Source organism: Pangasianodon hypophthalmus, chromosome 23 (assembly GCF_027358585.1).
Source record: "Pangasianodon hypophthalmus isolate fPanHyp1 chromosome 23, fPanHyp1.pri, whole genome shotgun sequence".
In the NCBI taxonomy this organism is placed as follows: domain Eukaryota; kingdom Metazoa; phylum Chordata; class Actinopteri; order Siluriformes; family Pangasiidae; genus Pangasianodon; species Pangasianodon hypophthalmus.
Window position 1 is genome coordinate 46,487 of NC_069732.1, and position 27,516 is coordinate 74,002.

At 41.0% G+C, this 27,516-nt stretch overlaps 1 protein-coding gene across 2 annotated transcripts in view; it reads left to right on the forward strand.

The window, feature by feature from the left end:
* The first annotated feature begins 337 nt into the window (after positions 1 to 337).
* The window catches only part of fkbp10a (FKBP prolyl isomerase 10a), a 32,667-nt gene continuing 5,488 nt past the window's right edge, over positions 338 to 27,516 (forward strand). Inside the window, exons 1-9 of one of the 2 annotated variants that reach the window (XM_026918350.3) lie at positions 338 to 927; positions 5,365 to 5,513; positions 5,706 to 5,895; positions 5,975 to 6,120; positions 14,904 to 15,093; positions 16,347 to 16,492; positions 16,599 to 16,788; positions 17,004 to 17,146; positions 22,317 to 22,480. In XM_026918350.3, coding sequence (XP_026774151.1) covers positions 734 to 927; positions 5,365 to 5,513; positions 5,706 to 5,895; positions 5,975 to 6,120; positions 14,904 to 15,093; positions 16,347 to 16,492; positions 16,599 to 16,788; positions 17,004 to 17,146; positions 22,317 to 22,480 — 1,512 coding nt within the window. In that variant the 5' untranslated portion in view covers positions 338 to 733. The remainder of the gene's footprint in view (positions 928 to 5,364; positions 5,514 to 5,705; positions 5,896 to 5,974; positions 6,121 to 14,903; positions 15,094 to 16,346; positions 16,493 to 16,598; positions 16,789 to 17,003; positions 17,147 to 22,316; positions 22,481 to 27,516) is intronic. The other variant, XM_053228463.1, reaches the window with a different exon arrangement.

Sequence of the window (27,516 nt, forward strand, 5' to 3'; positions counted from 1 at the left end):
TGGTGAGATAGTGAACAATGGCAGCAACTACAGCTTGCAATCATAGCAGTGCCCCTAAATGCATAAATAATTCAAGCGAACATCCAAACTTGTTCAGTGTAGCCTATATTTTTAGAATACATCTACCTGTGCATGTGTGCTTGAAATGTAGCCTTTTGAATGACAAAGGGTACCAAGATGGATTAGAGGGGCCCTTTGTGTTAATAAAGCCCCAAGGTGGAGCTGGTAGACTGGCAACTCAGTGTCACACTGCATTACAATGCAGCTAAATTTTCACCCGCTCTATCCTGCATAACTAAAGTGAGTTGGGGAGGGGTGGGATGGGTGTTTAAAGGAGTTTAGGACCTACGGGAGGTTTTTCCAGCTGTTCCCGAGTCCTGAGTTACAGCTGTGATTATCTGTTTCCTTTCATTCCGTCTAGCTGGGTTCGTGGGGCAGATGTGCTGCTTCTCTGAGATCCTACAGAAACTGTTTCATTGCTGCTGTGTCACTGCAGACTGGAGATACATCTGAACTCTCTCTCTCTCTCTCTCTTTCTCTCTCTCTCTGCAAGTGCACCACTGCAACACGTCTACAAAAAGAGGCGGAACCGAGACAGTCAAGTTTACAGAGTTTGTTCGGGATTTTTCTTTTGTTTGGGCAAATCAGTGACAGTTCTGGTATCGTTTAGGGAAAGCTGTGTGTGTGTGTGTGTGTGTGTGTGAGAGAGAGAGAGAGAGAGACAGAGAGAGAAATGGATGTAAAGGTGGCGCTGTATGTGCTCTGTGTGTACTGCGCATGCGCGATGTGTAACACGGGTCCCAGTGGGGAGTTGATTATTGATCGATATTCATTACCGACCCGCTGTGGCAGAGAGGTTCAGGTCGGTGATTATGTACGGTACCATTACACCGGATCGTTTCCGGACGGGAGGATCTTCGACTCCAGGTGAGTGGAGGTTATTAAAACCTGGTTAGAGTGGTTTACACCAGGTTTATTACAGCAGTCCATATTAAAATCTGTTAATGTCATACAGCTCTTTCTGAGATCTAACAATAACAACAATAATATATACCCTAAAACCTCATTGCCACATTACTGCATCCTTCCCTTTCTCAGGACACATTACTGCATCAATCACTTTCTTACACCACATTACTGCATTATTTGCTTTCTTACACTGCATTACTGCATCCTTCTCTTTCTCAGGCCACCTTATTGCTTCATTTGCTTTCTCACGCTCCATTTCTTACGCTGCACTTCCGTTTCTCATATGGCATTATTGCTTTATTTACTTTATTATGGCACAATACCTAATTATTCGCTTTTTCCTTCACTTTCGGAGGCCAGCTTTCTGCGTCTTTTGCTTTCTCAGGTCACCTTATTGCGGTCACCTTATTGCCTACTGCGTCATTCTCTTTCTCACGCCACATTACTTCATCACTCACTTTCACAAGTTGCCTTACTGCGTCCTTCTCTTTCTCAGCACATTGTAGCATGCACATCAAGATGTCGTGAGTGGGCACTCAGACAGGGTGACGTCTCATACTTGCACATAAAGTGAGTGTGTCCAAAGAGCCAAAACAAAGTAATCTTTAGTATTACCAAGTGTTTTCTCACTGAAAGCATTTCTGAAGTGTTTTAACTTGTCTGTATTCAGCAGTGTCAGCAGCTTTTGTTTTGAAGCATGTCAATTTAACCGGTGTTAAAATTCACAATTTTCTCAGTCACGGAATGATGATGCTTTAGTTTCAGTTTGTATTGAGCTGCTGTGGTTTACATTACATAATCTATGTCTTTATTGGGAGTCCATTAGAAGAAAGAAAATAAAGTGCCCAATCCTAAACTGGCCATTATAATGAACTACAGCTGCAGCCTGACACTTTATATTCATGTATATGATTGTAGTTTCTGTTAAATAATCTATTATACAATAATGGGATCATATTGCTGCGTGTGAAGCAAACATGAAACATGGGAAAACAAGGGACTTTCCCTTCTGTCACAAATTCCCACAGAGTACGGTAATTTTTTTTCCACACATCCCAGCTTGTTAGGAAGCTGGGGTCAGATCGCAGGGTCAGCCATGCACACCTGGAGCAGATAGGATTAAGGGCCTTGCTCAAGGGCCCAACAGTGGCAGCTTGGCAATGCTGGGGCTTGAACCTCTGACCTTCTGATATAGTAATTTGTCTATTTATATCCTCTTGTTTCTGAGACTTCTTGCATCAGCAAGTTTTGTATCAGTTAATGTGTGTTACTAGGCCTTTTCCCCCTATATTTCCTTTTAAAGCTCCCTAGCTTCTGTCAGACTTCCCTGTTATGATCTGCTGCCTGCCTGATTTTTGACCTCTGCTGTGGACTCTGATGATGATTTCTGCTTTGCCCATAATAAAAACACCAGTTTTAAGCACTTGCGTCCTGCCACCTCCAAATGCATGTTACACCTACAAAAAATCTGAATGCATTGGTATAAGCAATTTAATTCAATTTCAATTCAATTTTATTTGTATAGCACTTTTAACAATGGACATTTTACCATTTAAAAGTGATAGATGTGGACTTTACATTGCATGAAACGAATCAAACCAGCAATAATGACTAAAGATTATTTTGCAGCACAATAATTACCTAGGCGTCTTTTTTTAAATGCATAAAAATTTCTAAATGTTTATTTAAAAAATATTCTGTGTTTCAGATAATCATATGCCATACATCCTTTGAAAGGTTTGATGAGTTGTTTCCATTTAACTCAACACTTCCACCCTTTGAGCCTGTGATGGGAGTTGAAGCCCAACACATCCACCCCACGCACTAACTCATGCCGTCATCATCTCTATTTTTGTTACAGTTTGGCTTATAATTTCATGAAAACTGCATGTAATTAATAAGAAGTTTGTAACGAAAAAAGCGTGTCCATGCACAATGAACTACAAAGATCTCCACATCGATATACAGATGTCACTGACTGGTCACTATTCTCAGTAGTACATATGACCAGATACCCAGAAATGCAGTCCGCACATGGTAAGAGCATATTGTTGCTATGTTCTTCTGTCTCCCAGCTGGGCCGTGCACAGTGGAGTATAAGCAGACCAATAATACTGTCTAGATATCTGTTTAGTAAAGACATCTACTAATATTACTATACATAACATAACTATATTACTATACACGCATAACGTTACATTACTATACATAACATAATTATACATCACTGTGTCACTCATGGCATCATTGTATCATTCACTTCATACCCAACATTACTGTAGTATGGAATATTCAGCCTTCTTGTAGAAGATGGAGCAGCTCCATAGTGCTCCTGGGTGAATTCAGTGCTCATGCTGAGAATGATGACAATACTTGGAGGGGTGTCCTTGGGAGGAATGCCCTCCTGGATCCAAACCCAAGCCACAAATTGTCAATGACAAAGACTTTGTTTGTACGTGAGGTTGCTTATGTGTGTAGTTTGTACCAGAGCACCTTGGTCAAAAGGTCAATGAAGAATTTTGTGATTGTATCTGTATTGTATTGAATTGAGGCTGTATGTTCTGGATCATCAGGTAAAGGGAGGGGCAGAGTTGCCAACAGATCAAGTATGGCAATTAGACACCTTCGAAATGGCAAGCCTTCAGAGGTGAATGATATTTGGCCAGAGATATTGAAGGCACTCGCAAGGTCGGGGTTGTGTGGTTAACATGCCTTTTCAATGTTACATGGAGATCTGGGGCCGTGCCTTTGGACTGGCACACTAGCATGGTGGTTGCTGTTTTTAAATAAGGGGATCAAATGATTTGTTACAATTATAGGGGAAATGACACTACTCAGACTCCCAGGAAAAGTCTCTGCCAGGGTTCTGGAGAGGAGACTCCAATTGTTGAACCTAGGATTCAGGGGGAGCAATGTGGGTTCTGCCGAGGCTGTGGAAGAGTGGAGCAGTTCTTTACTCTTGCACAGATTTGTGAGGCATCATGGGAGTATGCTAGTCCAGTCAGTATGTGTTTTGTGGATTTGAAGAAGGCCTATGAGCATGTGCCACGATATTTGTTGTGAAAGGTACTGCTGGAGTATGGGGTATCTGGGTGTCTGCTTCATGCAAGCCGGTCTCTTTATGAGTGCAGCGAGAGTTGTGTTCACATTCTTCCTCTTGAAATTGTTGAAATTGTTTAAGGTGGTTGTCAGACTCCATCAGGGGTGTGTCTTTTCCCTACTCCTGTTTTTGTTTTTCATGGACAGAATATCAAGGCACAGCCAAGGTCAGGGAAGTGTCCAGTATGGGCAATCATCATTTGCAAATGATTTTGTTCTTTTCAGTTCTATTCAATTTACTTGTATATCGATTTTAACAATGGACATTGTCACAAACCATCTTTACAGTAATATATAAATTCAGGATATAAATTTTAAACTTATAAATTTATAAATTTGTCCCTATTGAGCAAGCCAGAGGTGACAGTGGCAAAGAAACTCCTTGAGACGATATGAGGAAGAAACGTTGAGAGAAACCAGACTCAAAAGGAAACCCATCCTCATCTGGGTGACACGAATAGTGAACTTATAAATAATTCCCTTCTATAACTGCATACTACATGGTCAGCAAATACAATTGTGTAAACAGGAAATTCATTATACTTTTCACGTGAAGTCTATTTTGTTGAAGTTATCAACTGTTCACTGATGGAGACTTTATTACAAAACTATTCATGGCAATTGCAGTCCTAAAGATATCATAGCAATTGTAATACTAAGGCATCGTAACAAGACTGTTCATATCAATTGCAGTCCAAAGCCATTTTCATGGATTTTAAGTGTTACCATTCTCAGTAATCTCATTGATCATGTCCGTGTTCTTTTGACACCATCTGTGTGCCAACATGCCCTTGAACATTTCGAGTGTTAGGCAGCTGGGATGAAAATCAGCACCTCTAAGTCTGGGCCATGATTCTGTCCCAAAAATAAATGGGATGCTCTCTTCAGGTCAATGTCAAGATCCTCACCTGTGGTCACAAGCTGTTTGTAGTACCTAAAAGGATAAGGTCACGAGTACACGTGGGGGAAATTAGGTTCCTCTGCAGGGTTGCCGGGCTTACTCTCCATGATTAGGTGAGGATCTTGACAAGAGAACCTGACACACTGTTTCAGTGTGTCAGGCATGTCCTGCTGAACGGAGACCCTGGGGCAGAGTCAGGAACTGCTTGAGAGATTATATCTCAAGTTGGCTTTTGGACGTCTGGGGATCCACCAGGAGGAAACGGAATCTGTGGTTGAGGGAAGAGAAGTGTACTGCCACCTCGACACACATCGGGAAAAGAAGGAAAATGAATGAATGTATGAATGAATTAATAAATGTTCTAAGTTATCTATTTTCTTCATTCTGTCTTTAAGTGAGAGTAAGGGCATGGCATTTGTTGGACTGGTGGGTGTGGACAGTAAGGTGATTCCAGGCTTGGACAGAGGAGTGATGGGGATGTGTGTGAATGAGAGGAGGAAGATCATCATCCCCCCTCACCTTGGATATGGCATCTCTGGAGCTGGTAAACTCAAACACCAGAACTCATTAATATCTCATATCTCAGTGTCAGGGGTGTAGCTTAGATAGAGTGTTTATCTTCCTATGATGGAGTTCAGGAGGAAATTACATCACAACAACATTCTTCTGTGTCCTGCACTCTACTTTAGGATTTATTATTCCAGTCTAGTTCACTGTCTCTGTTTCACTCTCTCAGGTACAGTGATTCCTTCGGATGCGACTCTGGTGTTTGACGTCATGTTGTTGGACGTGTGGAATAAAGACGATAGTGTGGACACTCGTCTGCTCTTTAAGCCATTGTCCTGTCGCCGCTCAGTGCAGCATGGTGATTTTGTGCGATATCTGTATAACGGCTCACTTATTAACGGCACAAACTTCGAGTCCAGGTATGAATGATACATTACTGAAAGACATTATAAAAAGCTTATAAAAAGCTGCTGCATTGGTTTATTCTATCTCTCACAGGTATGGACAAAATGTCACATATGACACATATGTGGATGAAGATCACCTGATCGGCGGCATGGTGAAGGGGCTAATGGGAATGTGTGTGGGAGAGAAACGCTCCATCATCATCCCACCATTTTTAGCCTACGGGGAGAAAGGATATGGTATATACACACACACTCTCACACCTTGGTGTAGGAGTGAGGGTAGTGTGAGCCCACTGAAGGAGGGGCTCTTCAAAAATAATTGTTCCAAAAGAAAATCTTTGGTTGAGCACAGATAGCACTTTTGGGCAAAGGGATTTATTGGTGGGAAACAAAAAAATATATTTTTTTGTTTTGAAAAAAGTTAAAATAATAGTAATAATAATAACAAACAAACAAAAGAGAAACAAAAAATATGCCACAAAAATGTTTAACGTTTTTGATACTACAAGTGCCAAGCTTTGTTTTTGGTAGTTTTTATTTTCCATGGCTGCTTCCCTCCAATGGAAGGCATGTCACCACTCCCCCTTACCAGTGAGAGACTGCCCAAATAGTCATAATATTTTCCCAAAATGACTGAAAAGGACATAATACAGAAAAGGGTGATATAGTGAAACACAATAATCATCTATTAAATAATTATATACAAGACCCACAATGTAGATACTTAGATATACATACATTCAAAGTATCAAACATCACACAAATAACCAATACACAAGTATTAAGTTTTGCACACATCAAATTAACCTACTCTCACCCATGAGAAAATGGACCTGTCCAAGGACAGTGCTCTTGTGCCAGCTCACCCAATCTGGAAACTGAAAGAAATTGTGCTGGAGTTCTGAGCAGCTTCTGCTTTGATGAGCTGCACCTTGTGAGTATTTCTGAGCTCAGAGAACCTGTATATGTGTGTGTGTGTGTGTGTGTGTGTGTGTGTGTGTGCGCACTAGCTATTAGGCTAGTGCCCAGGAAAGTTGGATAGTTTGATGACTTTAATGGCATTTAGATCATTCTCATAAGCATCTCCTAATCTGGGGTCTCATTTATCGAAGCGTGCATAAAACAAATATTACATTTGTGCATGAGAGCCACACGTATACACAAGAAAATTGGTATTTATCACATGTGCGTTCACACAGCCAATGGTCATTGATAAATCCCACACATTCTAAATTGATGTGCTCCTGCATGGCCACACTCTTTTGCCAAAAAAAACCCCACTCTCAAATCGCAAATATATTGTAAACAACTTTCATTTAAAATGACAGTAGCCTGCTCACGGTGCTGCTTGTTACAGACGACTTGGAGAATGCGAAAAGGTCTAAGAAGATGAATTTCAATGACAATGAAGTATAGATACTGTTGCATAAAAAGAGCAAAACAAAAATGGCTTATTTGGCACTTTTACGAGTAGTTGGTCTAATAAATATATACGACTACAAAATACAATTAATATATATATATATATATTTGAAATATATTATATGGATTTGAAATAAAACAATGAAGATGTGATCGAAGTGTAGACTTTCAGCTTTATTTTAAGAGGTTCCACAAAAATATGGCATTTACCATTTAGGAATTACAGCCATTTTAAGCAAAGTACTTCCATTTTCAGGGGCTCAAAGGTATTTGGACAATTGACTGACAAGAAGTTTATTGACCAGGTGCGGTCCATTCCCTCGTTACTTCAAGACAAATGAAGCAGATAAAAGGTCTGGAGTTGATATCAGGTATTGAGTTGGCATTTGGCAGCTGTTCGACTGGAGCTACCAATATGAAGTCCAAGGAGATCTCAATGCAAGTGATTTTCAGGGGCTCAAAGGTATTTGTACAAAGTGACATAATTGTAAATATAACCATAATTTTAATACTTGGATGAAAAATCCTTTGCAGTCAATGACTGCCTGAAGTCTGGAGACCATGGACATCACCAAATTCTGAGTTTCCTCCCTGGAGATGCTTTGCCAGGCCTTCACTGCAGCCACCTTCAGTTGCTGCTTGTTTGTGGGTCTTTCTGCCTTCAGTCTTGTCTTCAGTAAGTGAAAAGCATACTCTATTGAGTTGAGATCAGGCGACTGACTTGGCCATTGAAGAATATTCCATTTCTTTGCCTTCAAGAAGTCTTGAGTTGCTTTTGCAGTATGTTTAGGGTCATTATCCACCTGCACTGTGAAGTGGCGTCCTATCAGTTTTGTAGCATTTGGCTGAATGTGAGCAGAGAGTATAGCCCTATACACCTCAGAATTTATCTTGCTACTTCTGTCAGCAGTCACATCATCAATAAACACCAGCGAGCCCGTTCCATTGGCAGCCATACATGCCCATGCCATAACACTGCCTCCACCATGTTTTACACATGATGTGGTATACTTTGAATCATGAGCTGTTCCTTTCTTTCACCATACTTTTCTTTTCCCATCATTCTGGTACAAGTTAATCTTGATTTCATCAGTCCAAAGAATCTTATTCCAGAACAGGGGAGGCTTTTTTAGATGTTTTCTGGCAAAGTCTAATCTGGCTTTCCTGTTCTTGAATGTTACCAGTGGTTTGCACCTTGTTGTAAACCCTCTGTATTTACATTCATGAAGGCGTCTCTTGATTGTAGATTTTGACAGTGATGCACTGTCCTTGTACACTAACCCTAACTCTAGGTTTATGTTGTTTTTTCAGCCTAATGTTGGCCTCCTTCACTTGCATTGAGAGCTCCTTGGACTTCATATTGGTAGCTCCAGTCGAACAGCTGCCAAATGCCAACTCAATACCTGATATCAACTCCTGACCTTTTATGTGCTTCATTTGTCTTGAAGTAATGAGGGAATGGACCGCACCTGGTCAATAAACTTCTTGTCAGTCAATTGTCCAAATACCTTTGAGCCCCTGAAAATGGAAGTACTTTGCTTAAAATGGCTGTAATTCCTAAATGGTAAATGCCATATTTTTGTGGAACCTCTTAAAATAAAGCTGAAAGTCTACACTTCGTTCACATCTTGATTATCTTATTTCAAATCCATTGTGGTGGTGTATAAAGGCAAAATCACAAAAACTCTGTCCAAATACTTCCGGACCTGACTATATATATATATATATATATAAACTCCTCTATTGTTATTCTAAAAGGAAAAAGAGGGTGTTACTTAGCTTAGCTGGAGCATTAATCGGAAACAATTCACTTTTCTTGAGATTCAACGTGTAGACTGACAGCTTTCAGGGAGTGTGACAGGGATGTTTAGGGGAAGGTTGTCTGCATAAAGAGGGTTAGACCAAATCGAGAGATACCAGTGTTTCTAGGATTTTTTTTTTCAGATGGCCAGGGCCTCGAAGGCGAGGGCAAATGACAAGGGAGAAAGTGGGCAGCCCTGATGTGTACCGCGGCGGAGTGGAAAGGATTCCAACTGCAAACAATTAGTGAGACTGATACAACAGGGGAGGTACAGTCAGGTCCATAAATATTGGGACATCGACACAATTCTAACATTTTTGGCTCTATACACCACCACAATGGATTTCAAATGAAACGAACAAGATGTGCTTTAACTGCAGACTATCAGCTTTAATTTGAGTGTATTTACATCCAAATCATGTGAACGGTGTAGGAATTACAACAGTTTGCATATGTGCCTCCCACTTGTTAAGGGACCAAAAGTGATGGGACAATTGGCTTCTCAGCTATTCCATGGCCAGGTGTGTGTTATTCCCTCATTATCCCAATTACAATGAGCAGATAAAAGGTCCAGAGTTCATTTCAAGTGTGCTATTTGCATTTGGAATCTGTTGCTGTCAACTCTCAAGATGAGATCCAAAGAGCTGTCACTATCAGTGAAGCAAGCCATCATTAGGCTGAAAAAACAAAACAAACCCATCAGAGAGATAGCAAAAACTTTCTTTGCCTTCAAGAAGTCTTAAGTTGCTTTTGCAGTATGTTTAGGGTCATTATCCACCTGCACTGTGAAGTGGCGTCCTATCAGTTTTGTAGCATTTGGCTGAATGTGAGCAGAGAGTATAGCCCTATACACCTCAGAATTTATCTTGCTACTTCTGTCAGCAGTCACATCATCAATAAACACCAGCGAGCCCGTTCCATTGGCAGCCATACATGCCCATGCCATAACACTGCCTCCACCATGTTTTACACATGATGTGGTATACTTTGGATCATGAGCTATTCCTTTCTTTCACCATACTTTTCTTTTCCCATCATTCTGGTACAAGTTAATCTTGATTTCATCAGTCCAAAGAATCTTATTCCAGAACAGGGGAGGCTTTTTTAGTTGTTTTCTGGCAAAGTCTAATCTGGCTTTCCTGTTCTTGAATGTTACCAGTGGTTTGCACCTTGAGCAGATAAAAGGTCCAGAGTTCATTTCAAGTGTGCTATTTGCATTTGGAATCTGTTGCTGTCAACTCTCAAGATGAGATCCAAAGAGCTGTCACTATCAGTGAAGCAAGCCATCATTAGGCTGAAAAAACAAAACAAACCCATCAGAGAGATAGCAAAAACATTAGGCGTGGCCAAAACAACTGTTTGGAACATTCTTAAAAAGAAGGAACGCACCGGTGAGCTCAGCAACACCAAAAGACCCGGAAGACCACGGAAAACAACTGTGGTGGATGACCGAAGAATTCTTTCCCTGCTGAAGAAAACACCCTTAACAACAGTTGGCCAGATCAAGAACACTCTCCAGGAGGTAGGTGTATGTGTGTCAAAGTCAACAATCAAGAGAAGACTTCACCAGAGTGAATACACAGGGTTCACCACAAGATGTAAACCATTGGTGAGCCTCAAAAACAGGAAGGCCAGATTAGAGTTTGCCAAACGACATCTAAAAAAGCCTTCACAGTTCTGGAACAACATCCTATGGACAGATGAGACCAAGATCAACTTGTACCAGAGTGATGGGAAGAGAAGAGTATGGAGAAGGAATGGAACTGCTCATGATCCTAAGCATACCACCTCATCAGTGAAGCATGGTGGTGGTAGTGTCATGGCGTGGGCATGTATGGCTGCCAATGGAACTGGTTCTCTTGTATTTATTGATAATGTGACTGCTGACAAAAGCAGCAGGATGAATTCTGAAGTGTTTCGGGCAATATTATCTGCTCATATTCAGCCAAATGCTTCAGAACTCATTGGACGGCGCTTCACAGTGCAGATGGACAATGACCCAAAGCATACTGCAAAAGCAACCAAAGAGTTTTTGAAGGGAAAGAAGTGGACTGTTATGCAATGGCCAAGTCAGTCACCTGACCTGAATCCGATTGAGCATGCATTTCACTTGCTGAAGACAAAACTGAAGGGAAAATGCCCCAAGAACAAGCAGGAACTGAAGACAGTTTCAGTAGAGGCCTGGCAGAGCATCACCAGGGATGAAACCCAGCGTCTGGTGATGTCTATGCGTTCCAGACTTCGGGCTGTAATTGACTGCAAAGGATTTGCAACCAAGTATTAAAAAGTGAAAGTTTGATTTATGATTATTATCCTGTCCCATTACTTTTGGTCCCTTAACAAGTGGGAGGCACATATGCAAACTCTTGTAATTCCTACACCGTTCACCTGATTTGGATGTAAATACCCTCAAATTAAAGCTGACAGTCTGCAGTTAAAGCACATCTTGTTCGTTTCATTTGAAATCCATTGTGGTGGTATATAGAGCCAAAAATGTTAGAATTGTGTCGATGTCCCAATATTTATGGACCTGACTGTATATGGGAGTATGACCCAGGATATAAAATTATCACTGAAACCAAATTTACTTAAAGTGAAAAATAAATATTCCCATTCTACCCTGTTGGAGCTAGGCAAGAATAGGATGTTTTTTCTTCTGGTGTTGAAGAAGGACTGCCTCCCCAATATGAAACCTTTATGGTTGGAAGAAATTAAAGTGGGCATTACCTACTGTAGCCTACTAACTAAAACTTTGGCTAGGATTTTAATATCGAGAAAAAGAGAGAACAGCCTGTAGCTACTGCATAGGACGGGGTTTTCTTTAGTAGTACTGAAAATGAAAATAGTAGTAGTGAAAAGTTTGTTGTTTTTTTTTGTAAAGTGCTTTGAGGAAGCAACTTTTAAAGGCACTATATAAAATAAAGTTATTATTATTAAAATGAGGCATCCAACATTGATGGGGGTAGGGAACCCTCATGAAAAGCATCATTAAATACTCTAGATACACTAGAGCACATACACTGGGGCCAGGAAGAGAATATCTTAGAAAACTCCACAGTGAATTGGTCATGGCCAAGCAACTTGCCACTTTGTAAGGATTTAACTGTGTCCTGTATTTCGGCAACCAAGATGGGTTTACGTAACTCCTTAGTGAGATCATCTTCGATTCTGGGATATGATAGCTGGTCAAACAGATTTGGGCCATCACATACATATGAAGGAATTCAGAGGTGTAAAATTTTGGGTAAAGTTAACAAAGATCCTGTTAATTTCAATTGGTTCAGAAACCATCTCACCAGACAGTGATTTAACTCTAGGGACTAGTCTAGAGGAGCTGTTTGCATGTGCTTGATGAGCCAGATGTTTGCTTGCTTTATCCCCCTGTTCAATAGTGCTGCATAGTGATCACCATTAGCTTCTCAATTTTTCTGGTTGATAGTAACTCATATTCTGAGTGGAGTTATAGGTGCTTCTTATAGACAGTGCAGGAACTTAATATTGGCTGTCTAGTTTAAAAAAGATTGTCAACAATCTCACTATGCCTTCACTATTCTTCCTTCTTCATCTGGGAGGCAAAAGATATAACTTGTCTTCAGAGGTAGGCTTTGTATGCCTCCCATAGTATATCACTGCTAACCTCTGGAGTGTCGTTAATTTGTAACATCTGATGAAAATTAAATTTTTTTTTATGAGACAGCAACTGTGAGTTGAATCACCACCGTCTAATAGAAGACTTGGAAGTGGTCTGAAATAACTATACTATGATGCTTACGGGTGTCAACTAAATGTGTTAATCTTTTGTCCAGTAAGAAAAAGTTGATTTTTGGATGTGTATGTTGGACATGTGATAAATTCACAGTGATAAATTTAAATATTTACAATATATTTTTGTGAATCCATTTATTTCTGTAAAGCTGCTTTGTGACAATGTCCATTGTTAAAAGCGCTATACAAATAAAATTGAATTGAATTGAATTGATAAGAAAGAGAAAACTTTATTTGGGGGAAATTTAGCTTTCTAGGGCTAATATGTGCAGGAATCTAACATTTTGGTGGAATTGGATAATGTGAGTGGTGTTGATGAAGTTCTGTGTGTTGAACTAAGTTGAAATCTCCTGCTGTTATTAAGTGCTGGTAGTTGACTTTGGGGAGCACTGAAAAAAAATTCAGATATGAATTTATCATCATTCCAGGTTGGAGCGCATATATATATAGGCCAGAACGACAGGAATGTTTTGCAGTCTGCCGTAGACAATAACATAACAGCTGTTCGTTTCTGAAACTGTGCTAGCTGGTTCAACAGCGACATCCTTGTGGATAAGGATAGCTGCCCCTCTTTCCCCAATGGAAAATTTGGAGTAGAAGAGATGTCCCACCCCTGCCCTTTTAATGTGGGAGGTATCTGATGTGTGCAAATGTGTTTTGTGTAGAAAGAATATGTGCCATTTAAGGTTGTGTAGGTGTGCTAGTACCTTAGTAATTTTGGTGGGGTTGTTCATGACTTTGACATTCCAGGATACCAGGCACAGACTCTACCATTTGCTATTGTAACCCTAGCCATTTAGAGGGTGTTTCAGAAATGTAGATTTCTGAGTCTGAATTTAGAGGTGCCAGGGCAGAGTATGAGACAGAATAAAGAGAAAGACAGAGAGAGAGAAGTGAAGGAGAAAAACAACAAAAACAACAACAAAAACCTTACCCTTCCTGCCCCAAAAGCAATTTCGCAAAGATCAACCAGTTCTGACAGTGACATGTCAGGCCATTGTGCAAAGAAGCTTGCAAAAGGTGAAGTCTTCATACTTATGAGCTAAGTGCGTCTCTGTGTCTCTGCATGTCACATGGTTACCCCTAACCTTTCTACCAGAGGTTGTCATCTCTTGAGTACTTGTCTAGTTCCCTTGTTCACAAGTTTGATAGTTATTATTCCTGACTGCCTTGTTAGTTCTATAATCTTTGCTTTGTTTCGTAATATTGCTTTGAATATGTGTTTGCTGTTATATGTGTGCAGACCATTGCCTGTCTGACTTCAATGAACTGTAGGAAAATATTTTCAATAAAACTCACACACACGAATTGCACGAGTCTCCAATGTTATAGATTCCTGCATCAAGGTTTAGATAGTAGGTGGTTTTTGCACTCAGATTTTCAGATTTTGTGTGTTCAGGTGTGAAGTTGCTGACTCATGTGATAGTGGAATTTGATATTAATAGGTGTGTGTGTGTGTGTGTGTGTGTATATGGACGGCCTGAAGAACCATTTGGATTGCTGGGGATGGTGCCACCTGGGGGCTGTGGAGATGGCTTGGGGATCACATATGGGGAGCTGTACTGTAATGTACTGTACTGTAATGGCTTGGGACTGCGATTGCTGTAGTGGCTTTGGGGCTGCAGTTGCCACGAGCAGCTTCGTACTCAGGACTCCATCAGTGGACAGTGGATAGATTTTAACCAGCCGGACCTCTTGCAAATACTGTGATGAATTTATTGGTTGCACAATTGCACTATTTGTCCATATAGTACACAATAGAAGGGATTTATTTATAATTGCACTATCCGTTGCACCCAGATGAGGATGGGTTCCCTTTTGAGCCTGGTTCCTCTCAAGGTTTCTTCCTCATATTGTCTCAGGGAGTTTTTCCTTGCCACCGTCACCTCTAGCTTGCTCATTAGGGATAAATTCACATATTTACAATATATTTTTTTAATCCATTTATTTCCGTAAAGCTGCTTTGTGACAATGTCCATTGTTAAAAGCGCTATACAAATAAAATTGAATTGAATTGTGTGTGTGTGTACAGGTGTGAAGGTGCCGGCTCATGCGACGGTGGTGTTTGATGTGCTGCTCATTGATGTATTTAATGTGAAGGATGATGTTCAGGTGGAGGTCCTCCATGTTCCTCAGCCCTGCAGAAGAAAATCAAAGAAGGGAGACTTCATACGTTATCACTACAATGGAACATTCCAGGACGGAACACTGTTCGACTCCAGGTGAGTAAACCCAGAGTTCCACAGCCAGATAGGATTTAGATATATTGTCATGTCACAATTCACACAGGTGCAGTGCAGTGTGGGGGTTAGTATGGTAGGGGTTTAGTACAGTGCAGAGTGTGGTTTAGTGCGGTGTGGGGTTTAGTGCTATGTGGGCTTTAGTGCTATGTGAGGTTTTGTGCAGTGTGGGCTTTAATGCAGTGTAAGATAAGATGTACCATTATAGATCCCCCGTAGGGGAAATTCAAGTTTGGTTTAGTGTGGTGTGTGGTTTAGCATAGTGTGTGGCTTAATACATTGTGGGGTTTAGTGCGGTGTAGGGTTTTGTGCAGTGTGGGGTTAAGTGTGGTGTGGGATTAAGTGCAATGTGGGATTTAGTGCATTGTGAGGTTTACTGCAGTACAGTTTGCAGTTTAATGCATTGTGGGGTTTAGTGTGGTGTAGGATTTAATGCATTGTAGGGTTTCGAGCAGTGTGTGGTTTCGTGCAGTGTAGGGTTTTGTGCAGTGTGGGGTTAGAGTACAGCCTGATTTAGGTTTTTATTTTTCCTTAAAATGTAATTTCACATTGAGGGTGGAAAAAGAAAAAATTCAGACATGTTCTGACATGATTTATCTTGGTTTCATTTTTTTACATCATAAAAACCTTCCATTTTAACAGGGGTGTGTAGACATTTTTATATCCACTGTGTATGTTTTTTAATCTATTATTTTTCTATGTTCTTTTATTTACTCATTTGTAAAGCACTTTGAATTGCCAATGTGTATGAATTATGCTATATAAGTAAACTTGCCTTGTCTTGCCTATGAGTGTTGCATCATCAGCACATATGATGACAGTGCTGGAGTTCTGCATGAGCACACAGTCATGGGTATTCAGGAAGTGTAGAAGAGGGCTTAGCACACATCCCCAGTGTGCTCCTGTATTAAGGTTAATAGTAAGGAGGTACTGGAACTCACCTTGACCACCTGATGGCGAACTCACAAAAAGTCAAACATCCAGCTGCATTGTGAGGGATTTAGTCCCAAGCCTGAGTTTAATGTTCAGTCTGGTGTTGAAATCTGAGCTGTAATCTTCAAGCACATTTCTCACTTACAAGTTTTTCTCATGTAGTAGGGTGGAGATCTGTAGATGATCTGTAAAACCATGGCACAGATTGGGTCCTTTAATAAGCCTTTCAGTAGGATGTGTGTTACACCATCAATACTGTTATGTGAATATTGTTGTACTTCTTGTTGCCCCCCCCCACTCAGCTACCAGCGCAAAAGTACGTACAATACGTTTGTGGGTGTGGGTCATGTGATCCCTGGAGTGGATAAAGCCTTGCTAGGAGTGTGTGTGGGAGAGAAGAGACACATCATCGTTCCTCCACACCTCGCCTATGGAGAGAATGGAACAGGTTAGACACACACACGTACACACACACACACACACACACACACACACACACACACACACTATTTCTTCATGGTTTGTGTGTTTGTTTGTGTGTGTATTGTTCTCAGGTGACCTTATTCCCGGTTCTGCCGTGTTGATCTTTGACATCCACATCATTGACTTCCACAATCCAAAAGACTCAGTGGATATTCAGATTACCCACAAACCCCTGCAGTGTAACAACACCAGCGCCACTAATGACCTTGTCATCTACCACTATAACTGCTCTCTGCTGGACGGAACCCGACTTTACTCATCGTAAGTGCACTATACACACTTCACCACCACCCCCCAACTCCCAAACACACACACACACACACACACACACACACACACACACTGCTTACATCCATATTCCTCACACACTGTCATGCAGATTTGGCATGTGTTCAAAATGACAAGTAGTTGAGGAATGATGCTAAAAGCAGCATTGAAATCATTTATAATAACATCACTGCTATTGCTCTCAACAGTACTGACTTGGGCAGACCTGCACAGGCAACACTGGGTCAAGCAGAGGTCATCAAGGGGCTGGATCAAGGGTTAAAGGACATGTGTGTGGGGGAGAAGAGGGAGGTGATTGTGCCTCCCCACTTCGGACATGGACAAAATGAAGGTTAAATAATTTATCACTGAATACAAAGTTAAAACATCATCAGTAAACATAGAAACAATGTTACACTCCTGAGGAAACAGAGTTTAAAATCCCCCCTTTAATTACCAGAATATCTGTTTTTCACCTACCCCTCTCAGCTGGTCCTCTGTCTTTCAGCTGACACTCTGTATCTCAGTTGCCCCTAGACTCTCAACTGCCTCTCTATCAGTTGCTCTTCTGACTCTCAGTTGCTTCTCTGTCTCTCAGTTACCCCTCTGTCTCCTAGGTGTCTCTCTTACTCTCAGCTGGCGATCTGTCACTCAGTTGCACCTCTGACACTTAGTTGCCCTCTGTCTTTTCAATTCAATTCAATTCAATTTTATTAGTATAGCGCTTTAACAATGGACATTGTCACAAAGCAGCTTTACAGAAATAAATGGATTCACAAAAATATATTGTAAATATTTAAATTTATCACTGTGAATTTATCCCTAATGAGCAAGCCAGTGGCGACGGTGGCAAGGAAAAACTCCCCGAGATGATATGAGGAAGAAACCTTGAGAGGAACCAGGCTCAAAAGGGAACCCATCCTCATCTGGGTGCAACGGATAGTGCAATTATAAATAAATCCCTTCTATTGTGTACTATATGGACAAATAGTGCAATTGTGCAACCAATAAATTCATCACAGTATTTGCAAGAGGTCCGGCTGGTTAAAATCTATCCACTGTCCACTGATGGAGTCCTGAGTACGAAGCTGCTCGTGGCAACTGCAGCCCCAAAGCCACTACAGCAATCGCAGTCCCAAGCCATTACAGTACAGCTCCCCATATGTGATCCCCAAGCCATCTCCACAGCCCCCAGGTGGCACCATCCCCAGCAATCCAAACAGTTCTTCAGGCAGTCCATATGGGGCCACCCCCAGCAGCAGCGAGCGAACTCAACCGATGAGAACTCCAACCAGAAGTAGGGCATCAGGATGGGTCAGGCAGCGAGGAGGAGCAGAAGGGGTCAGGATCACTGGCATCACTGGCATCTCAGAAGAAGCATGTGTAGCTCGACAGAGAGTGAGGGAGAGAGAGAGATGGAGAGAAAGGAAGAGATTGTTAGGTGAGCTTTTGTCCTCTAATGGTTAAGCACAATGTACTTTGCATGCAGAGTGCAAGCAGGGACTCCGGCAAGACTAGCTATGACAGCATAACTGAAAGGGAGAGCCAGAAGCTAACACAGACATGAGGGCACCCTGGGACATAAGGCAGCCAGCCACTCCACCGTCGACAAACCTGAGTGTGAGAGTGGGGGGGCGACAGCATCCAAACATCCCATTTCACCACAACACTCTATGCCTGTGAAACCCTCCAGACCTGCCCCTGTACCTAAGAAAACTATTCACAAAAGGCTTGACTAAACAAATATGTTTTCAGCCTAGACTTAAACACTGAGACTGTGTCTGAGCCCCGAACACTAAGTGGAAGGCTGTTCCATAACTGTGGGGCTTTGTATGAGAAAGCTCTACCCCCAGCTGTAGCCCGCATTATTCGAGGTACCAACAAATAGCCTGCATCTTTTGATCTGAGTAGGCGTGACGGATCATAAAAGACCAAAAGTTCGCTCAGGTACTGTGGCGCGAGACCATTTAGTGCTTTATAGGTCAATAGTAGTATTTTATAATCAATACGAAATTTGATTGGGAGCCAATGCAGTGTGGATAAGATAGGGGTGATGTGGTCATATCTTCTGGTTCTAGTAAGGACTCTCGCTGCTGCATTCTGGACTAACTGGAGCTTGTTTATGCATCTACTGGAACATCCAGACAGTAAGGCATTACAATAATCCAACCTAGAGGTAACAAAAGCATGAACTAATTTTTTTGCATCGTGTAGTGACAATATATTTCTTATTTTAGCAATATTTCTGAGATGAAAGAAAGCAATCCTAGTTATATTATCTACATGAGCTTCAAAAGAAAGACTAGAGTCGATAATCACACCAAGGTCTTTTACTGCTGCACATGATGAAACAGAAAGGTCATCCAGAGTTATTATGTAATCAGAAAGCTTACTTCTAGCTGCATGTGGTCCTAGTACAAGTACTTCTGTCTTGTCAGAATTAAGTAAGAGAAAGTTAATAAGCATCCAGTTTCTAATGTCTTTTACACATTCCTCAACTTTATTAAGGTTTATTAAGGTACATAGCCAATGCTAAGGGAAGAATTGATTATCTTTAAAAGAGGTTTGATTGTTTCAGGAATTATCTGTTTGAGGAAACAAGTAGGTAAAGGATCTAGCATACAGGTTGATGATTTTGATGATGAAATTAGTGAAATTAGTTCAGTCTCTTCAAGGGGACTAAAGCGTTGTAGTTGTTTATCTAATATTATCATATTATCATCTACAGGGTTAGTTATAGAACTGTCCGGTTTTAAATTAATAGTCTGAATTTCTAGCCTGATATTTTCAATTTTACCATTGAAAAAATTCATGAAGTCATCGCTGCTATATAATGATTGTGTGCGTGTTTCTATTGTGGTCTTATTCCTAGTTAATTTTGCTACAGTATTAAATAAGAATCTAGGATTATTTCTGTTATCTTCAATTAGGGTGGAGAGATACATTGATCTAGCAGCACTAAGAGCTTTCTTATAGCTCAATAGGCTCTCCTTCCATGCTATTTGAAATACTACCAAGTTAGTTTGACGCCATTTACGTTCTAGTTTTCGAGTGGTCTGTTTTAAAGTTCGTGTGTGATCGCTATACCAGGGTGCTAGCTTTTTCTCCCTAATTATTTTTCTTTTAAGTGGAGCTACCTTATCTAGTGAGTTGCAGAACGTTGATTCTAAACATTCAGTTGCCTGGTCAAGTTCTTCGGGATCAGACGGTGATCCAATCATGGTTGATAAATCTGGGAGATTACTGATAAAACTCTGTGCAGTTGTTGACGTGAACGTACGTTTGACACGGTGACGTGGCAAGGTGCATATACTATGATTAATACACATTTTAAATGAGATGAGGTAATGATCTGAGATAGCTTCAGACTGTGGACATGAGACTATATTTTCTATATTTAATCCGAATGTTAGTATTAAATCAAGAGTGTGACCACCACTATGGGTGGGTCCTATTACATTCTGATTAACCCCTACAGAATCTAGAATGGACACAACTGCTGTTCTCAGAGGGTCATCTGGATTATCAAAATGAATATTAAAGTCTCCAACAATTAATGCCTTGTCTAAAGAAACAACCAGGTTAGAGATGAAATCCGCAAATTCACACAGGAATTCAGAATATGGCCCTGGGGGTCTGTAAATAATAATTACTGGAATCACCTGGGTAGACTTATTTTTAGTGGCTACGTATGTTATGTTAGAATAAAGAACTTCAAATGCGTTGAATTTATGACTAGGTTTTTGTGTGACGGCTAGATTATCATTATAAATGACTGCGACGCCTCCTCCTTTGCCAGTTAGACGGGGCTGATGTATGTAACTGTACCCGGGAGGACTAGCTTCATTTAATGCTACAAACTCGTTTGGTTTAATCCACGTTTCTGTTAAACACAGTACATCAAACTCCTGATCAGTAATGGTTTCATTAACAATAAGCGCTTTAGACGTAAGAGATCTAATATTCAACAGTCCTAGCTTCAGATCAACGGTGCTGGCTATGCATTCGGTATGGTTTAATTTTATGTTAATTAGATTACTAAAAGAAACTGTCTGAGTATGTCTATAATTTTGTTTAGCTCGGGGAACAGACACAGTCTCAATACGGTGGAACCTAAGTGACGACTCAGTGCAGCTAGCAGACGGTCGGTTTAGCCTGCTTGTCTGCTCCCTGGCCTTGGCCCTGGATTGTCACCGATTAACTAGGCCTGTTCTGAGACTATGTGCTATGCTGCAAGAAATGAGAGCAGCACCTTCCCGAGTGGGATGGACACCGTCCCGCCCTAACAGGCCAGCCTTGCCCTCAAAGTTAGTCCAATTATCTATAAAGCCCACATTGTTTTCGGAGCACCACCTGGACATCCAGCAGTTCAGCGACCATAACCTGCTGTACGCTACATCGCCATGCCGCATTGGGATGGGGCCAGAGCATACTACAGCATCGGACATCGCCTTCGCTAATTTACACACCTCTACCAAGTTAATCTTAGTAACCTCAGACTGATGAAGGCGTATATCATTAGCTCCTACATGAATAACTATCTTTGAGAACCTGTGCTTGCCTAAGACCCTAAGATTACCTGCTATGTCCGGCGCCCTGGCTCCCGGTATACACCTAACTAAAGCTGCTGGTGCCCCTAAAGGCCTAGCTAATTTCACGTGCCGCAAGATAGAGTCACCTATAACCAGAGCTCTTTCAGGTTTCTCAGCGGGTGCTTCACTGAGGAGAGCAAACCTGTTGGACACGTGAAGCGGAGAGGAGTGGTGCTCCTGTGGGCGAGCCTTAGCGTTAGCTTTGGCTTTGCGATTATGCCGCCGAGTCGTCACCCATTCGCCCCGCTGTGAGGGCTCTAATGCCGGAGTTGGGGGATTACTAACTCCGCCTAAGGCATCCAGACTTTCCCCTACAGAAACTACGCTGCTCTCACTCTCACTAACCCTCTCTAGAGACTGGATGCGCACCTCTAATGCAGCAATCTTCTCCGTCAGAGAGCTAACTAACATGCATTTATCACAAATAAAGTTAATACTAACGACGGAGGAAGAGTGACTAAACATCCTGCACTCAACACACTGAACAAGCTGAATGTTAGACATGTTGTTTAACGCACCTTAGTCGAAGATTTGTTGATATTATTGTAGACGGCGTGGATCCGGTGTGAATGGCCTCCGCTCGCTGTCTTGACAAAATACAAAAGCGCACTTCGAGAGAAAAAAAAAAAGAAAATACGGTAGAAGAGAACGTGAAAAATACAACAGATGAAAACAATAGCGCGATATTATTGATTTAAAAAAAGAAAGAAACAGTATAGTTAACTATATAGTATAGTCTTTTAACTGCCACTGTCTAACTGTTGTCCTTCTGACTCTCAATTGCTGCTCTAGCTCTCAGCTGCTCCTCTGTCTCTCAGCTGCCCTTCTGTCTCTAAGATGCCACTTTTGTCTCAGCTGCCCTTCTGAGATTAAGCAGTGTTTGAATTGTGTGTTAGTACAATTTATTTTCATTTTGTGTGTGTGTTACAGGTTCTGTGGTTCCAGCAGATGCCGTGTTAATTTTTGAACTGGAGTTGTTGGATTTGCGAAAAGGCGTTCCTCAGGGTTTCCTGTTTATCTGGCTGGAGGAGATTCCTGATCCTTTGTTCAGCTCCATGGACCTTAACCAGGATGGAGAAGTTCCACTGGAGGAGGTGTTGCATATTATTGTATTTCTGTGTTATTTTGTTATTTGTTAGGCTATTACTCTGTTTTTATTAGACCCCTAGAGTTTGTTTGAGAACGTACAGTGCCGATAGAAAGTTTGTGAACCCTTTACAATTTTCTGTATTTCTGAGCTTCCTTATCAGGACCACATACGAAACCCTTCCTAGTCCCTGGAACGTGCACCTCTGGTATGGCTCAGAGGAGACTTGCTAATTCTGTGACTCCCAGAATCCGAACTTGCAGCATTTCCTTTTTGGCTGTAAGGCAGCATTGATGCAGGGCCGGTAAGGATGGTGCCATGACTGGGTCCTGTGTAAGCTAGCCAAGATCCTGTAGGCTTGCAGACTGGAAGCAGCCTGGTAACATCACAGTGGCTGATCTAGTTTGTCAGGAAAGGGGGCCAGCCTCAGAGCAGCAGAACAAGGGAGTGGTCCCTCCTGTCACTTGGAGGTGAGTGGAAAATGAGAGCTGACCTCGACTGCCAGTTGAAGTTCCAACAAGAGATCACCATTAACTCCTTGCAGCCATATGGCGTTCTCTGGTCTACCTCCAGTAGAACGGTCCTTATGGTAGAATTGACGGTTCCATGGAAAGAGAGAATGGAGGCTTCTTTCAAGAGAAAGAAAGAAAAGTACACAGAGCTGTCATCTGTGTGTTCAAAAGCAGGGAGTAGGATGTTCACTTATCCAGTGGAAGTCGGTTGTAGAGGCTACTCTGGAACATCCACCCTGTGGTTCCAGAAGTCACTTGGGATCACTGTCATCAAGCTGAGGGAGGCTTTCAAAGACCTGGCAGAGGACGCAAAACAAGGGAGCTTCTGGCTCCAAGGCAAGGCATGGGGAAGGAAAGGATCCTAGGGCCAGCCACCGAGGGGGGCGGCAGGGAGATGTCCCTACCACTGCTCCACCACCTCGAGATATTCCGGGATTAAAGGGCCAAAACATTAGTGAAGGGTGGCTCCCAGCTGATGGGTGAAGGGTGACAGCCAGAACAATGGTACTGTCGGAGGTGCATCACTCAGAAATGCCAAGCGGGTGGACCCACCTGTGCTTACATCAATGTTCACCAGGATGGAAAAGGTTACAAAACAATTTCTAAAGAGTTTGGCATTCACCCATCCACTGTGCAGCAGATTATATACAAACAGAGAAAATTCAGCACCACTGTTACTGTCCCGAGGCGTGGTCATCCAGCAAAAATCATTCCAAGGGCACGGTGAATAATCTAAGGACCTACAGGCCACTTTTACATTGAGTAATGTGAATGTTCATGAGTGCACCATCAGACAAACACTGAACAAGTATGGTGTGCATGGCAAGATAGCAAGGGGGAAGCCACTACTCTCCAAAAAGAACCCTGCTGCCTGTCTGAAGTTTGCTCAAGACCATGTGGATAAGCCAGAAGCCTAACAGAAGAATGGTCTGTAGACAGATGAATCCAAAATAGAACTTTTTGATTTTTAGGAAAAGCATTATTTTTGGCAAAAAAAATAAGAATCTCATACCAACTGTGAAGCATCAGTATGGCAGTATCATGGTTTGGGGCTGCTTTGCTGCCCCTGGTCCATGATGACTTGCCATTATTGATGGACCAATTAATGCTGGATTGTACTAGCAAATTCCATAGGAGACTATCAGGGTATCTCTCTGTTAACTGCAGCTTAACTGTAAGTGGGTCACTCAGCAAGACAATGACCATAAACACACAAGTAAGTCTACAAAGAAATGGTTAAAGCAGAAGAAATTTACATTTTGGAATGGCCAGTCCAGACATTAACCCAATAGAAATGTTGTGGAAGGAACTAAAAAGAGCAGTTCGTGCAAGGAAGCCCACCAACATCACTGAATTGAAGCAGTTTTGTAAGGAGGAATGGGCCAAAATTCCTCCAACCCATTGTGCAGGATTGATCACCAGTTACGGGAAACATTTGGTTGAAGTTATTGCTGCTCAAGGGGGTCACAACAGTTACTGAAAACAATGGTTCACATACTTTTTCTGACACAGATATTTAATGTTGGATAATTTTTGCTCAACAAAAAATATAAATTATATAAAAATATAAAATATATAAAAATAATATATAAAAAATGTATAAAAAAATCATGTTTTTTGTGTTTTGTTTATTTGGGTTCTCTTTAGTTTCTCTGTCTAGTTTTAGGACTAGTTTTAGGTCAAATTTATGCAGAAAAACAGAAAATAGTAAAGGGTTCACAAACGTTCTAGCAGAACTGTATCTAAAAAAAAGCATCATAAAGACCAAGAAGTGATCAAAATAAGTCCAGGACAAAGTTCTGAAAAAGTATCAGTCAGGGTTTTACACTGTAAAAGATGGTGGTTTTAGCCTAGAGAATTACTTTTGGCTACTTGGTTGCTTCTTTGTGTACTCACGTCTTTAACTGCGTACTAGGCGCACCAGAACTAATTTAGGGGTGTTACAGCAACGGGGGTGAATACACACAGTGGATATAAAAAGTCTACACACCCCTATTAAATGGCAGGTTTTTGTGATGTAAAAAAATGAAACCAAGATAAATCATGTCAGAACTTTTTCCACCCTCAATGCGAAATTACAACATATAAAAATGAAATGAAAAACAATCATAAATATTTTAGGGAAAAATAAAAAACTTACAACAACCTGGTTGCATAAGTGTGCACACCCTTTTGTAATTGTGGATGTGGCTGTATTCAGAATGAACCAATCACATTCAATTATCATACAGCTGTCATCCATAAAATTATTCTGATTAACCCCAAATAAAGACCAGCTGTTTCTGTAAGATTTTCTTCACATCTTCTTGGTTTCATCTGACTTCTGAAGCCATGGTCTGCAAAGAGCTTATAAAGCCTGTACGGCGTCCCACTGTCGAAAGATATTGATCAAGAGAGAGGTACAAAAAATTTCCAAAACATTAGATGTACCATGGAACAGCATGAAGGCCATCATCAACAAGGGGAGAAAATGGAGCACCACAGTGATATCACCAAGAACAGGACGTCCCTCCAAAATTTATAAAAGGACAAGATAAAAACTTACCAGGGAGGCTGTCAAGAGACCCACAGCAACATTAAAGGAGCTGCAGGAATATCTGACAAGTCCTGATTACTCTCTACATGTGACAACAATCTCTCATATTCTTCACATGTCTGGGCTATGTGGTAGTGTGGCTAGACAGAAGCCCTTTTTCACAAAGGGCTTCACCACCTATCACATCACCTATCTATAACATCACCAAAAGAACACCATACCCATGGTGAAGCATGATGTTGGCAGCATCATGCTTTACGGCTGCTTTTCTTCAGCCAGAACTGGGGCTTTTTTCAAGGTGGAGAGTATCATGAATAGCTACAAATGCCAGACGATTTTAATGTGAAACCTTCAGGTGTCTGCTAGTGACATGAAGATGAAAAGGAAATTGCCCTTTTAGCATGTAAATGACCCAAAGCATACATCCAAATCAACAAAGGAACGGCTTAACCAAAAGAAGATCAATCTTTTTGAATGGCCGAGCCAGAGCCCAGACCTGAATCCAGCTAATACTCTGTGAGGTGACCTGAAGCAGGCTGTGCACAGGAGATGCCCTCACAATTTAATGGATCTAGAATGTTTTTGCAAGAAAGAGTAAGAAAATATTGCCAAGTCAAGATGTGCCACAATGATGGACTCTTAGTCAAAAAGACTGAGTGATGTAATAAAATCACAAGCTGCTTCAACAAAGTATTATTATAGGGGTATGTATACTTATGCAACCAGGTTATTGTAAGTTTTTTATTTTTCCTATATTTCCCTAAAATGTTTCTGATTGTTTTTCATTTAATTTTTATACACTGTAATTTCACACTGAGGGTGGAAAAAGCTCTGACATGATTTATCTTGGTTTAATTTTTTTACATCACAAAAACCTGACATTTTAACAGGGGTGTGTAAACTTTTTATATCCACTGTATGCAATGTCAATGTCAAATTTATTTATATAGCACCATTAAAAAGATATAGGTTGACCAAAGTGCTTTACAACAATAAATACAAAAACTAAAATATAAAAAATGTAACAATCATATAACAAATATAAATCTTTGGATTTGAAAATAGATAGGGTAGGATTCTAATGTGTAGAGGTAGGCTGTTCCAAAGCTTAAGGCCAGCTACAGCGAAAGCATGATCATCTCTAATCTTCAATCTAGATCTGGGAACCGTTAGCAGCACTCCCAGTTCTAGATTTTGTGAGCAGATAGAAGCTCTGTAAGGTATGATGGAGCTAGATTGTTCAGAGATTTGTAAACTAGTAAGAGGATTTTAAAATCAATTCTGTAGCGCACCGGTAGCCAATGTAGTGAAGCAAGAATAGGGTAATGTGCTCATTCCTCCGTGTACCCATCATGAGTCTGGTGGCAGCATTCTGAACTAACTGTAGTTGGGCTATAGGTGTCTGATTAATTCTAATATAAAGAGAATTGTAATAATCCAGATGAGAAGAGATAAAAATGTTCAATTGATATGAACAGTTTTGCTACGATGGCTACAATTGCTATGATGGCTTTAGGCTTTAAGTTTCCATCAGTGAACAGTGAATAAGTTCAACAAAACAGACTTCACGTGAAAACTATAATGCATTTTCTTGGGTACACAATTGCACTTTTTGACTATATAGTATACAGTTACAGAAGGGAATTATTTATAATTGCACCATCCGGTGTCACCCAGATGAGGATGGGTTCCCTTTTGAGTCTGGTTCCTCTCAAGATTTCTTCCTCATGTCGTGTCAGGGAGTTTTTCCTTGCCACCATCATCGCTCATTAGGGATAAATTCATACATTTAAAATTTATATTTGGAGTTTATATATTTCTGTAAAGCTGCTTTGTGACAATGTCCATTGTTAAAAGTGCTATACAAATAAAACTGAATTGAATTGAAGTGAATTAAAAGTTAGATAAGACTTGACCTAAGACTTGACTTTAGCTAAAAGCCTAAGTAGGAAAAAATCTTGCTCTAACAACCGCATTAATCTGCTTGTCAAGTGT